The sequence below is a fragment of the Felis catus genome, chromosome B1, assembly GCF_018350175.1.
Source record: "Felis catus isolate Fca126 chromosome B1, F.catus_Fca126_mat1.0, whole genome shotgun sequence".
NCBI classification, from domain to species: domain Eukaryota; kingdom Metazoa; phylum Chordata; class Mammalia; order Carnivora; family Felidae; genus Felis; species Felis catus.
Window position 1 is genome coordinate 60,056,967 of NC_058371.1, and position 17,380 is coordinate 60,074,346.

Here is a 17,380-nt window from a genome sequence, read left to right on the forward strand (position 1 = left end):
AGGAATAGAATTTCGTGATTCATCACTTACATACAACACCCAGTGCTCATCCCAACAAACGTCTTCCTTAATGTCCATCACCCATTTAGCCCATTCCCCCACCCAACACCCTGCCAGCAACCTTCAGTTTGCTCTCTGTATTTAAGAGTCTCTTATGGTTTGTCTCCCTCTCTGTTTTTATCATATTTTTGCTTCCCTTCTCTGATGTTCATTTGTTTCGTTTCTTAAATTCCACGTATGAGAGAAATCATATGAAATCTATCTTTGGCTGACTTATTTTGCTTAGCATAGTACACTCTAGTTCCATCCATGTAGTTGCAAATGGCAAGATTTCATTTTTTTTTTTTTTTGATCACCGGGTAATATTCCATTGTATGTGTATATACCACATCTTTATCCATTCATCAGTCAGTGGGCATTGTGCTCTTTCATACTTTGACTATTATTGATAGTGCTGCTATAAATATTGGGGTCTGTGTGCCCCTAAAAATCAGCATTTTTGTATCTTTTGTATAAATACCTAGTAGTGCAATTGCTGGGTCCTAAGGTAGTTCTATTTTCAATTTTTTGAGGAACCTCCATACTGTTTTCCAGAGTGCCTGCACCAGCTCGCATTCCCACCAGCAGTGCAAAACAGAGCCTCTTTCTCCATATCCTTGCCAACATCTGTTGCCCCAGTTGTTAATTTTTGCCATTCTGACAGGTGTAAGGTGGTATCTCATTGTGGTTTTGATTTGTATTTCCCTGATGATGAGTGATGTTGAGCCTTTTTACATGTGTTGGTTGGCCATGTGGATGTCTTCTTTGGAGAAGTGTCTATTCATGTCTTTTGCCCATTTCTTCACTGGATTATTTGTTTTTTGGGTGTTGACTTTGATAAGTTCTTTAGAGATTTTGGATACTAACCCTTTATCTGATATGTCGTTTGCAAATATCTTCTCCCATTCTGTCGGTTGCCTTTTAGTTTTGTTGATGGTTTCCTTCACTGTGCAGAAGCTTTTTTACTTTGATGAGGTCCCAATAGTTCATTTTTGCTTTTGTTTCCCTTGCCTCCAGAGACATGTTGAGTAAGAAGTTGCTGCGGCCAAGATCAAAGAGGTTTTGGCCTGGTTTCTCCTCGAGGATTTTGATGGATTCCTGACTTACATTTAGGTATTTCATCCATCTTGAGTTTATTTTTGTGTATGGTGTAAGAAAGTGGTCCAGGTTCATTCTTCTGCATGTCGCTGTCCAGTTTTCCCAGCACCACTTGCTAAAGACACTGTGTTTATTCCATTGGGTATTCTTTCCTGCTTTGTCAAAGATCAGTTGGCCATATTTTTGTGGATCCATTTCTGGGTGCTCTGTTCTGTTCCATTGATCTGAGTGTCTGTTTTTGTGCCAGTACCTTACTGTCTTGATGATTACAGCTTTGTAATAAAGTTTGAAGTCTGGGATTGTGATGCCTCCTGCTTTGGTTTTCTTTTTCAAGGTTGCTTTGGCTATTTGGGGTCTTTTCTGGTTCTATACAAACTTAGGATTATTTGTTCTAGCTCTGTGAAGAGTACTGGTGTTATTTTGATAGGGATTGCATTGAATATGTAGATTGATTTGGGTAGTATCGACATTTTAACAATATTTGTTCTTCCTATCCAGAAGCATGAAATCTTTCTCCATTTTTTGGTGTCTTCTTCAATTTCTTTCATAAGCTTTCTATGGTTTTCAGTGTATAGATTTTTCAACTCTTTGGTTAAATTCATTCCTAGGTATTTTATATATTGTGTGCAATTGTAAATGGGATCAATTCCTTGATTTCTCTTTCTGTCGCTTCCTTGTTGGTGTTTAGGAATGCAACCGATTTCTGTGCATTGATTTTATATCCTGAAACTTTGCCGAATTCAAAAATCAATTCTAGCAGTTTCTTGGTGGAATCTTTCGGGTTTTCCATATAGAGTATCATGTCATCTGCGAAGAGTGAAAGTTTGACCTCCTCCTGGCCAATTTGGATGCCTTTTATTTCTTTGTGTTGTCTGATTGCAGAGGCTAAGATTTCCAATACTATGTTGAATAACAGTGGCGAGAGTGGACATCCCTGTTTTGTTCCTGACCTTAGGGGGAAAGATCTCAGTTTTTCCCCATTGAGGATGATATTAGCATTGGGTCGTTCATATATGGCTTTTAATGTCTCGAGGTATGCTCCTTCTATCCCTACTTTCTTGAAGGTTTTTATCAAGAAAGGATGCTGTATTTTGTCAAATGCTTTCTCTGCATCTATCGAGAGGATCATATGGTTCTTGTCCTTTCTTTTATTGATATGATGAATCACATTAGTTGTTTTGCAGGTATTGAACCAGCCCTGCATCCCAGGTATAAATCCCACATGGTCATGGTGAATAATTTTTTTAATGTATTGTTGGGGCCAGTTGGCTAATATCTTGTTGAGGATTTTTGCATCCATGTTCATCAGGGAAATTGGTCTGTAGTTCTCCTTTTTAGTGTGGTCTCTGTCTGGTTTTGGAATCAAGGTAATGCTGGCTTAACAGAAAGAGTTTGGAAGTTTTCCTTCCATTTCTAGTTTTTGGAACAGCTTCAAGAGAATAGGTGTTCACTCTTCCTTAAATGTTTGGTAGAATTCACCTGGAAAGCCATCTGGCCCTGGACTCTTGTTTTTTTAGGAGACTTTTGATTAATAAATCGATTTCCTTACTGGTTATGGGTCTGTTCAAATTTTCTGTTTCTTTCTGTTTCAGTTTTGGTAGTGTATATGTTTCTAGGAATTTGTCCATTTCTTCCACATTACCCATTTTATTGGCATATAATTGCTCATAATATTCTCTTATTGTTTTTGTTTCTGCTGTGTTGGTTGTGATCTCTCCTCTTTCATTCTTGATTTTATTTATTTGGGTCCTTTCCTTTTTCTTTTTGATCAAACTGGGTAGTGGTTTATCAATTTTGTTAATTCTTTCAAAGAACCAGCTTCTGAATTCATTGATCTGTTCTACTGTTTTTTTTTTTTTTTTTTTTTGGTTTTGATAGCATTAATTTCTCCTCTAATCTTTATTATTTCCTGTTTTCTGCTGGTTTTGGGTTTTATTTGCTGTTCTTTTTCCAGATCCTTAAGGCATAAGGTTAGGTTGTATATGTGAGATCTTTCTTCCTTCTTTAGGAAGGCCTGGATTGCTATATACTTTCCTCTTATGACTGCCTTTGCTGTGTCCCAGAGGTTTGGAGTTGTGGTATTATCATTTTCATTGACTTCTATATACTTTTTAATTTCCTCTTTAACTGCTTGGTTAGCCCATTCATTCTTTAGTAGGATGTTCTTCAGTCTCCAAGTATTTGTAACCTTTCCAAATTTTTTCTTGTGGTTGATTTCGGGTTTCATAGCATTGTGGTCTGAAAATATGCCCGGTATGCTCTCAATCTTTTTGTACTTACTTAGGGCTGCTTTGTGTCCCAGTATATGGTCTATTCTGGAGAATGGTCCATGTGCACTGGAGAAGAATGCATATTCTGCTGCTTTAGGTTGAAATGTTCTGAATATATCTGTTAAGTCCATCTGGTCCAGTGTGTCATTCAAAGCCATTGTTTCCTTGTTGATTTTTTGATTAGGTGATCTGTCCATTACTGTGAATGAGGTGTTGAAGTCTCTTACTATTATGGTGTTACTATCGATGAGTTTCTTTATGTTTGTGATTAATTGATTTATATATTTGGGTGCTATCACATTTGGCACATAAATGTTTACAATTGTTAGGCTTCTTGGTGGATTGACCCCTTGGTTTTGATATAATGCCCTTCTGCATCTCTTGATAGTCGTTATTTTAAAGACTAGATTGTCTAATATAAGTATGGCTACACCAGCTTTCTTTTGTTGACTATTAGCATGACAGATGGTTCTCCATCCCCTTATTTTCAATCTGAAGGTGTCTTTAGGTCTAAAGTGGGACTCTTGTAAACAGCATATACATGAATCTTGTTTTCTTATCCATTCTGTTATCCTATATCTTTTGATTGGAGCATTGAGTCCATTGATGATTTGAGTGAGTACTGAAAGATATGAATCTATTATTATGATGCTTGTAGAGTTGGAATTTCTGGTGGTGATCTCTGGTCCTTTCTAATCTTTGTTGCTTTTCGTATGTATTTATTTATTTATTTATTTATTTATTTATTTATTTATTTATTTATATTTTCATCTTTTCTCCCCTCAGAGAGTCCCCCTTAAAATTTCTTTCAGGGCTGGTTTAGTGGTCACAAACTCCTTTAATTTTTGTTTGTCTGGGAAACTTTTTATCTCTCCTTCTATTCTGAATGACAGCTTGCTGGATAAAGAATTCCTGGCTGCATATTTTTTTGATTCAGCACACTGAATATATCTTGCCTCTTCTTTCTGGCCTGCCAAATTTCTGTGGATAGGTCTGCTGCAAACCTGATCTGTCTTTCCTTGTAGGTTAGGGACTTTTTTTCCTTGCTGCTTTTATGATTCTCTCCTTGCCTAAACATGTTGTGAATTTGACTATGATATGCCTTGTTGATGGTCGGTTTTTGTTGAATCTAATGGGACTCCTCTGTGCTTCCTGGATTTTGATGTCTGTGTCTTTCCCCAGATTGGGAACGTTTTCCACTATGATTTGCTCACATAACCCTTCTACCCCTATTTCTCTCTCTTCCTCTTCTCGGACCCCTATATTCGATGTTGTTCCTTTTTAATGAGTCACTGATTTCTCTAATTCTTAAATCATGCTCTTTTGCCTTAATCTCCTTCTCTTTTTCTGCTTCATTATTCTCTATAAGTTTGTCCTCTATATCGCTGATTCTCTGTTCTGCGTCATCCATCTTTGCTGCTGCTACATCCATCTGTGATTACAGCTCAGTTATAACATTTTTAATTTCATTCTGGCTATTTTTTGCATCTTTTATCTCTGCAGAAAAGGATTCTAAAGTATTTTCAACTCCAGCTAGTATTCTTATTATCGTGATTCTAAATTCTGGTTCAGACATCTTGCCTGTATCTGTGATGGTTCAATCTCTGGCTGTAGTTTCTTAGTGCTCTTTCTTTTGGGGTGAATTCCTTTGTTTTGTCATTTTGAAGGGAGAAAAGGAATTAATGAGGTAGAAAAATTAAAATTAAAAAAATTAAAATTAAAAAATATTAAAATTATAAAATTAAACACACACACACCCACACACAAATAGAATAAATGATGCCAGATCCTACGTATGTTTTGTTCTGGGTGTTGAAAGTGGTTTCACAGATTAGAGAAAAAAAAGCGGGGGAAAGAAAAAAAAAAGGAAATCGTTTGAGAATTTGAAAAAATGAATACACTGAATTAGAGTAAAATGAGATGATTGAGGTAAAATAGAATTTGAAACAATATATACAGAAGTAAAGAATATGGTAGAAAAAAACTGAAGAAAAATATTTTTATCAAAAATTAAAAATAAAAATGAATTTTTCTTTTTATATATTCAAGAAAAAGAAAAGAAACGAAAAAGAGAAAAAAGGAGAAAAAAGAAAAAAAGGAAATCGTTTGAAAATTTGAAAAGGTGAATACACTGTAGTAGACTAAAATAAAATGGTGGAAGTCAAATAGAATTTGAAAAAAATTTACATAAAAGAAAAAATATAGTAAAAAAATTAAAGAAAAATATTTTTAGTAGATATTGAAGGTAAAAATGAAGTTTTTCTCTTTTTGCATTCAAGAAAAAAAGAAATGAAAAAGAGAAAAAAAGAAAAGAAAGAAAAAGGCGATTGAAAATTTGAAAAGGTGAGTACACTGAAGTAGACTAAAATAAAATGATGGAAGTAAAATAGATTTTGAATAAATTTACACAAAATTAAGAAATATAGTAATAAAAATTAAAGAAAAAAACATTTTTAATAAAAATTGAAAATAAAAATATGTTTTCTCTTTCTGTATTCAAGAAAAAGAAGTGTAAAAGAGAAAAAAAAGAAAGAAAATTGAATGATGGACCTGCTAACAGATTGAATTAGGACTGAAATTACTTCGTTTTCCTCTATAAGTCAGTCTATGTGGTGCTTTATAGTCCATAAACTAAGCCGGCAGTGGGACTTGTGTTCTTGAAGAATGAGGTTGGTACAGTTGGGTGGGGCTCAGTGTAATGGCTCCGCTTTCCACTAGATGGCGCTGCTAGCCTACTTTGGTGAAGCGTTGTGGCGCTGGTAGGTGCGTATGTGCATGCGCGGGAGTGGTAAAAATGGTGTCACCCAGCTATCCAGTCTGTTTTCCTGGATCAGCAATCGCATACCCATCCTCTGTCTTCAGCTTTCGTCCACTCCCTGCTTTTTCACTGTCTGTGACCAGGCCCCAGGCAGTACCTCTCTCCCGAGATTGGCTGAGATGCGGCTGCTTTCCCCAGCCTCTTCTGAAGGACTGAGGCTTTGACCGGTTCTGCCCCTCTCCGGGAGCGTCTCAGTGAGCAATGGCTGAATGTCATCTGCACCCAGGAACGCTTGTGGGACCCTGCTGCTGCGGGTGCCCCGAGACTGCGGCCAGGTGCCAGCCCGCCCCAGAAAAAGTTCACGAGATAGTGTAGCAGCAGCTTTTCAGGGATTGTGGAAAATTACAACATGCATCTGGCAGGCTTCACTCTTAACGACCTTGTTTCAGCACCAGCGAATGTGACCACCCTCTGGAGTCTGGTGGGACCAAGTGGCTTCAACAGTCTCTACCAAATGCCCTTCCAGCAGTGGAACCCCTTTTCTCCGCTTTTCACTCTGATCCTGGGGATTCGCCCTTCCCACCAGAGCACTGCCAGGTATGGAGCTGTGGAGTTGCAGACTGCGCTCCCTTTGTTTACAGTCTCAATAGAATTTAAACCCTCTCCTTTCTCCTTTCTCCCTTTTTAGTTTAGTCTCTGCAGCTGTTTCCAATTTTCCACTTTCTCTCCAGCTCCTCTTGGGGAAGGGTGCTTTTCACGTATTCTCCACCCCACCCCAGTCTCTCTCCTCTCTCCACTCACAAAAGCACCTTCCTTCCTGCGCCTCTCGCTCCCCAAGTTCATTTCTTCGCGCCGGGTACCTGCTGAATTCTGTGGTTCAGTTTGTGCAGATTGTTGTGTTAATCCTCCAGTCAGTTTTTTAGGTGTGTAGGATGGTTTAGTGTTGGTCTGGCTGTATTTCATGGACACGAGACACACAAAAATCTTCCATGCTGTTCTGCCATCTTGGCTCCTCCCCATAATTTTCATTTAAAAAAAAAATTATAACCATTCTAGGGGGTGTGAAGTGATACCTATCTTATTGTGGTTTTGATTTGCATTTCCCTAATAACTTATGATGTTGAGCATCTTTTCATGTTATGGCACAATATGTATATTCTCTTTGGAGAAATGTCTATTGGAGACCTTTATCCAAGTTTAATTGTGTTGTACTTCTTTTTGTTCTTGATTTGTAGATATTCTTTATATATTTTAGATATAAACCCTTTAAAATATATGATTTGCAAATATTTTCTCCTATAAGTCGTTTCCTTTATTTGATAATGCTCTTTGGTATGCAAAAGTTTTTAATTTTTTTAAGTTTATTTATTTCGAGAGAGAGAGAGAGACAGAGCACACAGGTAGGGGAGGGGCAGAGAGAGAGGGGGAGAGAGACAGAATCCCAAGCAGGCTTTGCACTGCTAGTGCAGAGACCAATATGAGGCTTGAACCCACAAACCGTGAGATCATGACCTGAGCTGAAGAGCTGAATGCTTAACCAAGTGAGCCACACAGGTGCCCTAAAAGTTTTTTCTGATGGAGTCCAATCTATTTTTCCTTTTGTTTTCATGCTTTTGGTGTTATAGTTAAGAATCCATTTGCAAATCAAAGTTAATGAAGAATTATCCCTGTGTTTTCTTATAAAAATGTTAAGATTTAGCTGTTGAATCCATTTGAATAAATTTTGATATATATCATTGATACATTTAAAAATAAATTTTGGTATATGTTGTGACATAAGGGTCCAATTCATTCATTAACATATGGAAATACAGTTTCCCAGCATCATTCTTTGAATTCTGTTTTCATTCAATAGTCTTGGCACCTTCTCAAAGACCAGTTGGCCATAGATGTATGGGTTTATTTCTGAACTCTCATTTCTGTTCTATTATTCTATACGTCTGTGCTTGTGCTGGTACTGCACTTTTTTGATTACTATTTCGATTAGCTTTTAAAACAGGGAAATGTTTCTTCCAACTTTGCTGTTTGTATTCAGTATTGTTTTGGGTATTCAAAGTCCTTTGCTGTTCCATATTAATTCAAGGATTGCTTTTCCACTTTTACAAAAAGGGATAAGGGAATTCTGAGAGGGATTCCAATGAATCTATAGATCACTTTATGTAGCATTGTCATCAGTATTAATTCTTCCAATCCATAAACAAATGTGTACTTCCATTTTTTAGTTCTTCTTTAATTTCTTTCAGCAATGTTGTAGTTTTCAGCGTGCAAGTCTTTAACCTTGAATAAATTTATTCTTAGGTATTTTATTATTTTGGATGCTATTGTAATTGGATATTTTGAAGTACCTTGCTTGTGTATAAAAACACAACTGATTTTTGAATGTTGATATTAAACTCTATAACTCTAAAATTTATTGGCTCTAATACTTATTTTGTGGATTCTTCAGGAATTTATCTTTCTTTAATGTTTTTAATTTATTTTTGAGGGAGAGATTGAGAGAGAGAGAGAGAGAGAGAGAGAGAGATACACAGAATCCGAAGCAGGCTCCAGGTTCTGAGCTGCCAGCACAGAGCTGGACGTGGGGCTCGAACTCATGAAATGTGAGATCATGACCTGAGCTGAAGTTGGATGGTTAATGGACAGAGCCACCTAAGTGCCCCGTCAGGAATTTCTATATATGGGATCATGTCATCTGTGAATAGAGTTTTGCTTTGTCCTTTCCGATGTAGATGCCTTCTTTGTTATTTTTCTTACGTAATTGCTCTGACTAGTCCTTCCAGTAAAATGTTGAATAGCAATGGTGAAAGCAGGCATTCTTGTTCTGTTGATGACTTTAGGAAAAACATTTTGGTCTTTTATCATAATGTTAGCTGTGTTTACCATAAATGTGCTTTATCATGTTGAGGAAGTTATCTTGTCTTCCTAGTTTGCCAAGTATTTTTATTGTGAAAAAGACTTTTTTTGAATGCTCATACTGCATTAACTGAAGTGATTATATTTCTTTTTACTTCACTCTCTTAATATAGTATATTACACGATTGGTTTTCTTATGTTGAATCACTCATACATTCCTGGGGCAAATCCCACTGAGTCATAGTGTATAATATTTTAAAAATGCTGCTGAACTCAGTTTGCTGGTATTTTGTATCTGTATTTGGATTTTTGTATCTATATTCATAAGGGATATTGGTGTGTAGTTTTCTTGTGATGTCTTAGTCTGATTTTAGTATCAGGCAATACAGTACTCATAGAATGTAAGTTAGGAAATGTTTCTACCTCTTCTATTTTCTGGAAAAGTTGAAAAAGATAGGTTCTAATTCTTCTTTAAATGTTTACTAGAATTACAGGGCTCCTGGGTGGCTCAATCAGTTAGGCATTCAATTCTTGATTTCCATTCAGGTCATGATCTCATGGTTGGTGAGATCGATTCCCACATTGGGCTCTGTGCTGACAGCATGGAGCCTGCATGGGATTCCCTCTCTCCCTCTCTCACTGCCCCCTGCCCCATTTGTGCACTCTCTCTCTCTCTCTCTCTTTCTGTCTCTCAAAACAAAAACTTGAAAAAAAAAAGCTTAGTAAATGTTTAGTAGAATTAACCAGTGAAGCCAGCTAGGCTGGACTTTTCTTTGTTGAGAGGTTTTTGATAACTGATTCAATTTCTTTACTTATTACAGATGTTGTTCGATTTTCTATTTCTTTTGAGTTGGTTTTGATGATTTATGTGTTATTAGGAATTTGACCATTTAACCTAGATTATATAAATTTTTTTGGTGTGCAATTAGTTGTTCATAGTACTTCTGTATAATCCTTTGTATTTCTGTAGCATCACTAATATCCTCACATTCATTCCTGATTTTATTTATTTGCATCTTCTTTCTTGTTTTCTCTGTCAACCTAGCTAAATGTTTGTCAATTTTGTTGATCTTTTCTGAGATCCAACTTTTGTTTTATTGCTCTTTCTGTTATTTTTCTGTTATCTATTTTATTTATCCTCACACTGATCTTCTGTCTTTCCTTCTGTTAGCTTAGGTTTTAGATTGTTCTTTTCTTTCTACTTCTTTAGGGTATAAAATTAGGTTGTTGATCTGCGATCTTTAATCTTTTTCAATGAAAACGGTATTAACTGGTATAAATTTCCTTTGAGGACTGCTTTCTCTGTGTCCCATAAGTTTTGATATGTTGTGCTTTTACTGTCATTTATTTCTAAGCATTTTCTGATTTTTCTGTGATTTTTTTTTCTCTGACTCATTGTGTGTGCTGTTTAATTTCCATATATTTGTTTAATCTCCATATATTTGTTAATTGTTAATTTGTTTAATTTCCATATATTTGTTAATGATTTTTAACTTCACTCTGTTAAAAATGAAGATACTTTCTATGACTGAAAAGATACTTTCTATGACTTCGGTATTTTTCAGTATATTGAAACTTGTTTTGTAGACCAGCATATTGGTCTCTTCTGGATAATGTTTGATATGTACATGAGAAGAATGTATGTTCTGCTGTTGTTGGGTATAGTCTTCTAAATATGTTCATTAGGTCTAATTGGAGTATGGTGTTAAGTTAGTTATTTCCTTATTGATCTTCTGTCCAGAAGTTCTATCTATTATTGGAAGTAGGGTATTGAAATCATCAACTATTATTTTAGAACTGTCAGTTCTGTGCCCTTCCATTTTGTTAGTGTTCATTTCATACATTTGAGGGCTCTTTTGTTTGGGGTTTACATATTTTTAATTGTTATATCTTTTAGATGAATTAAACCTTTTCTGAGTATATAATGTCTTTTTTATTTCTTGTAACAGTTTTTGAGTTAAAGTGTATGTTGCCTGATATTAGTAAAAGCTATTCAGCTCTCTCTCTTTTTTTTTTTTTTTTTTTTTTTTTTTTTTTTTTTTTGCTATTTGTATGGAATATCTTTTTCTATCGTTTCACTTTTAACATCTTTGGGTCTTTGGATCTAAAGGGAGTCTCTTACAGACAGTATATAGTTAAATCATGGTTGTTGTTTTTTTTTAATCCATTCTGCCAATCTTTATTTTTTGATCCACTTACATTTAATCCATTTTACATTTAAAATAATTACTGATAATGAAGAACTTACTTTTCTCATTTTGGTACTTGTTTTTTAAAATTTTTTTTGGTTAATGTTTATTCATTTTTGAGACAGAGAGGGACAGAGCATGAGTGGGGGAGGGGCAAAGAGAGAGGGAGACAGAATCCAAAGCAGTGTCCAGGCTCTGAGCTGTCAGCACAGAGCCCGATGGGGGGCTCTAACTCATGGGCCACGAGATCATGACCTGAGCCAAAGCCGGACACTTAACTGACGGAACCACCCAGGTGCCCCAGTACTTGTTTTTTATAAGTGTTATGCCTTTGTGTTGTTTGTTTCTTAAGGATAGTTTCTAGTAATTTTATCCATTAATGAGTATATTTTAATGTTTTTTTCATGTTTTTTGAGAACTGTATGTTTTGGATACTATGACGTGGTAATTCTAGAATTTTTTTTTTCTTCTTAAGTGTTTGTTTTTGTTTCCATCTGTTCACAGTAGCTGTAGCTTTGTTTAGTGACTTTCCTAAACACTTTTTATAATGTCTCTATTCTTCATCATGTGTGGTCTCTGAAGTCTTTGTTTCTTTAGTCACTGTTTTGACAGAGATTTCTTTGAACACAAGAATGGACAAGAAAGAGTGAAGAGGAGGAGGAGGTGGAGGAGAAGGAGGAGAAGGAGGAATTAAGAAAAAAATTTCTCCCATATTTTGTAGATTGGCTGTATGCTGAGATATGCCTTTCAACACTTAGACCATTTAGAACTCTGCATTGCCCTTCACTTTCTGCTTGGACTAATCCTAGAGACCAATAAGTTGACAGCTTAGAGTTTTCTCAAGTCTTTTCAGTGTGTGTCCTGCCTCAGGCATGTGCATGACTTTATAAATCCCCATATATAGGGGGAATATATAGATTTCCCATATTTTCTTCACAGGCTTTCATCACTCAGTTGTACTGCCTCAACTGTAATCTTTTGCCCTAGGCAGCTGCAAGTGGTTCATTTGTCTTAACGATTTTTCCTCCCCGAGTGAGGTCTGGTTTGGACAAAACAAAGACAAGTGCCTCACCTTGGTCCTTTAGTGAGCTCCCAGACAGAGTTAAACATATTCTGTGTTAATAAGCCAGATATGCTCCGCAGAGGTCCACAGTGGCTGGTGTCTTCACAACTGCCATTGAGTTGGGAGGAAGATGGGAAAAGAAGAAATAAAAATGTCACAAAGCTTTCCTACCTCGTGTGACTGTTTTCTTGATTCAGAGTTAATTACTATTTTCCAGAGTTCTGACAAAGTTAATTCTGGCAGCTTTTGCATGATTTTTTTGATGCTTCTTTGGAGGGATGGGCCCTTAGAGCAGCCTACTCTGCTGTTTTCAGTGTCATCACATATTTGGCATTGTTTTTAACATACGTGAAATATTTAACTTTGATAATAATAATATGCTACTAAATCAGAACACTCATTTTATTTTTTTAGCAAATGATTAGCCACTTTACATGTTTAATCTATTTGGGCCTAAACCGAGCATAGTAAAATACTGAATGCAAAGGACACAAATACCTTTCTGCAGTCTTTCCGTATCTGGTTTTATTTTTTTCTGGAATAGCCAGTAATTCAGGTAATTTACTATTTCCTTTACTGTAGGTGGGTAACACACCAAAAGCAAATTTATTCCTTTAAATGTTTGTCTTTTTTTCCCCTATAAGTTAAATATGGGAGATGTTTTTAATTTAACCAGAGATTTTTCACTTGTTACTCAGTCCATCAGTTAAACATTTGTGCATTAGAAGATGATATAAACAGCTAAACATCATTAAGCACAAATAACAATGATGATAATTTAAACAATTTCTTTTATAGGACTTCACTAAGTGAATTATGTGATGACGAAGATGACAATGTCATCTTGGCATGTAAACAACTAAGTGAAGCAGTCAAGACAAAAAAGACATTGGCAATGTTAATCTTTACCTAAGTACTGGGATGCTGGAAAACAGAGATGGTCAAGAAATTTTACCACCATTTTGAGTTTCAGAAAATGGCTTTCTAATAGAACCATTCTTCCTCATCCCACTTAGCTAAGACTTACAGATGACCTCCTGTTTACCTATAACAATCCTACACCCACCCACCCATCAAATTCCTTTCCTTGCCTCATAAATGGTTAACTGAACTGTTTTCCTCTACTGACCAATCTGGACAAGATACATACTAACTTGACTTGACTAAACTTTACTCAGGTTTCTGCCTTCCCACAGGTCCCCGAATTTAATCCGCCCTTTGTCTCCTGCTGAAAATTTACTGGAAGCATTCACTGTTCCAAATCAACTGTCTAATCTCAGATCAATGACGGGCAATGTTACCAAAGACATTCCCAGATGAATTGTCCAGCCACACCACAAATTCATCCCATCCCCCCATACCTGATTCTTTCTAGCCTTGTTTATTCACCCTGAGAAATTAAAAATCCTTTTTCTGGCTACCCTTGAGACTCCTGTAAATCTCGTGGTCAGAGCATTCTCTCTATTGCAGTCTCTTTCCCTACTGCAGCTCCTCTTTCCAATTATTGCACTAGTCCTTTTGATAAAATCCCTCCCTATCTAAGTCTAGATTTGTATTTGATTTGGCAACACAATGCTGTACTAGAGAAATAAAAGGTATTACCTAGCTGAAGTGTAAATTCCACAATTTATTGAGCTACTTACAGAAATATATCCTAGCAAGGAAAATTTGTATTTAAATATCTAAATTCTCAGCAAGAATTCTAACATTTTTCTTATTAAAAATTGTATGTGAAAAACATTTTATCTGGAAGAATAGCTATACTGAATGTCTCAAACAATTACTACCTTTGATGGAAATGTTAATGATATTTTTTAAAGATAAAAATCAAAGCCAATTTAAAATGATATAACGTCATACACCGTAGCAGTAAGTTTAAATCTTGAAAATGGTTTCAGAAGTCTAATTATTCTTAAATGTTTTATGTTATGCCCAATTACTGTGTTCTAAACTTCCTATATCATTTTGCTTGTAAGAAAACAGGTTCTGAGAACATTTTTCATTTCTCCTGAGACTGGTAGAGACAGATATATAGGAACTGGGTTACAGGGTATTGCAAAAAAAAATTCCATGTGGAGTAAAGCACTCCTATCAATTTCACCAGTTCATCTAGATTTATTGCATGTGTCCTCATTCTCCTTGTTTGACTTCATTAACTGCAGCTTCCTGTGATCTTGGATTTGTGTTTTCTCTTGTGTATAATGGGAGCCCTCCGTTACGGACTCACCCATCTCTGTTTCTGCTTTTATTCTTGGCTAGATTGTGGCATCAATCTAGATTCTCTCCCAGATGTGATCTCAGTGAGTATTTCTCCTTTGCTGCTCCTAATTTACTGAGTTTTCAGACACATGAGAGGCCAGGCTTTACTGATGGTACAAAGCACATAACTTCCAAATGACTTTGGTGCAGATGTGAAGAAGGGATGATAAAAACAATGAGCAATGGCTTTTCTGACATTGCATGGGCAAATAATAGGTTTCTTAGGCACTAATACTAAAAACATTAGCTAAACTGCCTTTACCAGAATGATTGTCAAATACACAGACACACACGTACTCACACACACATACAAGCATACACCCAATTTACATCCAAGTCTCTTATGTATCTAAGCCTGACAAACATCTATCGGGTTGCATTTTGCCGTTTCATATCTTCATTTTCTTTTACATAAAGGAAGCTTTAGGTGTTTACTCTGGGTTTATTGCATTTGTACAGAAGTCTTGAAAATTTCTCTGAGGGGGATGGCCACACACTGTGTTTTCTTTTCCCTAAGAATGCTAAAGGACAGTTGTAAGCAGACTCTTGCTCTAGGGAATTGAAAGTTCACATTTAAATAAAATATATTTCAATGAAAAAATTTTTTATTATTCCATTATACACAATTTAATAAATCGCTGATTTGGATAATAAGTACAAATCTAGCCTCCTATACTTTTATCAATAGATTCTTCTTTGGCTCAGAATGATTTTAAAGATAGCAGAGAAAATATGATTCTACAGTTTTGCTACAATGCTTCTAACAATACAAATTTATCACAAACTCTATATTTTGACAAGTCTGTAGAGAGGAGTGTGCAGTCCTGCAAATCCATCTCTTGATTTAGTAATCTTCAGCATCACCAGCACAGATGGCGAGCAGAGCTTTCTCATAATGCCCTGAAGCAAAGTTCTGAAAACAAACAAACAAACAACGTATTTGAAAGAAAATGTCTTAGTATTTCTAAAAAAGAAGCGTCATTCCTCTGAACTATAGTCAGAAAGATCCATGGGCCATTAGTGTTTCCAAAATTGTTGTCTTTTTTCATCTAAAGGTTTAATATGTCCTGAGAACTATTCCCAGTGGAAGTTATCGAAAAATAATACCATGGTGATAGGCAATAGAACAGGGTTTCTATAAAGTTGATTTAACCCTGATGTGTATTTATAAAAAGAATAACTTACAGTAGAATTAAATCTCCTCAACTTTAGGAAGAGGTGTCCTAATATTATTGTTATAAATCAGTTTAGAGTCTTGGAGGGGAAACTGGCAATATGTCTCCAAAGACTTAAAAATGTTTATACTCATTAATGCAGTAATTCCACTTCAAGAAATATATTCTAAGGAAATAATGATCAATTATTGACGAACACAAAAATTTACATTCGAAAATATAGACTTTATGTATGATAGTGAAAAAGCAAAAAGCAATATTTAATAATGTGGGGTAGTTTATGTATTTTATAACTTATACAGTGGGATACCATAATTCAATGAAAGTATTCCTTTATGTAGTAAAGCATATTAATGTTTACATATATTTTGAAAAAGACAGAACCTACAACATTTCATTACTGGTTATCTGTGGTAGAGAATAAGGCAATTTTTATCTTCTTTTTATGGTCTTCTATAGTTTCTAAGTGTTTCAAAACAATAATAGCAATAAATAAATGGAATCATAAAAACTAAGTTAAAAATCAACTATCATATTAACATTCTCTCACACAAAGTCATGTAATAATAATTCACTGCTTTAAGTGCACGTAGTAGTGTTACATTAATTATATGTAAATAACAGTAGACTTTGAGGTGGCTGTGGCTAATTGCAGTAGTTTATTTGTTTAGAAACTGTATTAGGACAGGCAGTTCTCAAAGTTTAGGATATTGAAGGTAGGGGCAAGGAGAGTTTTATCAGAACCAAGGAATAAAATTCCTCTTAACTGTTGCATCAAGTCCTGCATTTGGAAACCAATTTGGCCACAAAAGGCCTAGAGGGCCATCTGGGTTTTTGTGGTCCTTTGGTCCTTGGGCTGTTATGTTGCTTCTGGATCACTCTTTTAATAAACTAAAAAGCTATTTTATGCAATTGAACATTTAAGTGTAAAACAATTTGTATAAGTAACAACATCTAGCTGTGTGCAAAGTAGAAGTGAAGATATATGCTCAGCGCCCTGTGCCTGGTTTAATGCTCTTCCTGGTGCCATCCTCAAATTCTTTATAAGTTTTTGAAAGAGGAGTCAGACACTTGAATTGCAGATTGGGTGCCCCAAATTACCTATCTAGAGCCCTATATAGTCTAATAATTCTTTGCTAGGTTTTATCAAAATCCAGACTAAAGTTTAGACATATCAGAATGAAGAAATGGACTTGTTCACTTCTGAATCATTGCTGCTTTGCCCCTTAAGGGGTAAAGAGATGGGTGTGTACACAAAGAATTTTATGTTACTATCAACGTTAAATTCCTCCAAATTACCAGTTTATGGGATTGGACTGTCCGCCCTGCCTTCTATAACAATATGGGAAGAGAGCTGAATTGACCTAAGAAACCTCTTCACAATTAGTGTGGTCTTTTTGTAAAATGTATTTTTCCTGATACTGATCATGCTTCAAAATTTAACTGATAAAGCACAATTACACAAGTAGGGATGAATATTTTACATGACTCTATCAACAATTTTTGTTTAAAACACATCAAAGAGAAATAAATTCTGTTACTGAAGTAGAGGGATTTTCTCATTCAGCACCTGTTGGTGCACTAAAGGCTGTCTGATGTACAAAAGTAGATTATCTTTGTTAGAATAGTTAACTTTTTATTTTATTATTATTTTTTTAATATTTATTTATTTTTTA

The 17,380-nt window shown here is 35.5% G+C and overlaps 1 protein-coding gene across 1 annotated transcript in view; it reads right to left on the reverse strand.

The window, feature by feature from the left end:
* Nucleotides 1-15,112: 15,112 nt before the first annotated feature.
* ANXA10 (annexin A10) overlaps nt 15,113-17,380 on the reverse strand; it is a 98,463-nt gene continuing 96,195 nt past the window's right edge. The window contains exon 12 of the mRNA XM_011281585.4: nt 15,113-15,442. Coding sequence (XP_011279887.2) covers nt 15,374-15,442 — 69 coding nt within the window. The 3' untranslated portion in view covers nt 15,113-15,373. The remainder of the gene's footprint in view (nt 15,443-17,380) is intronic.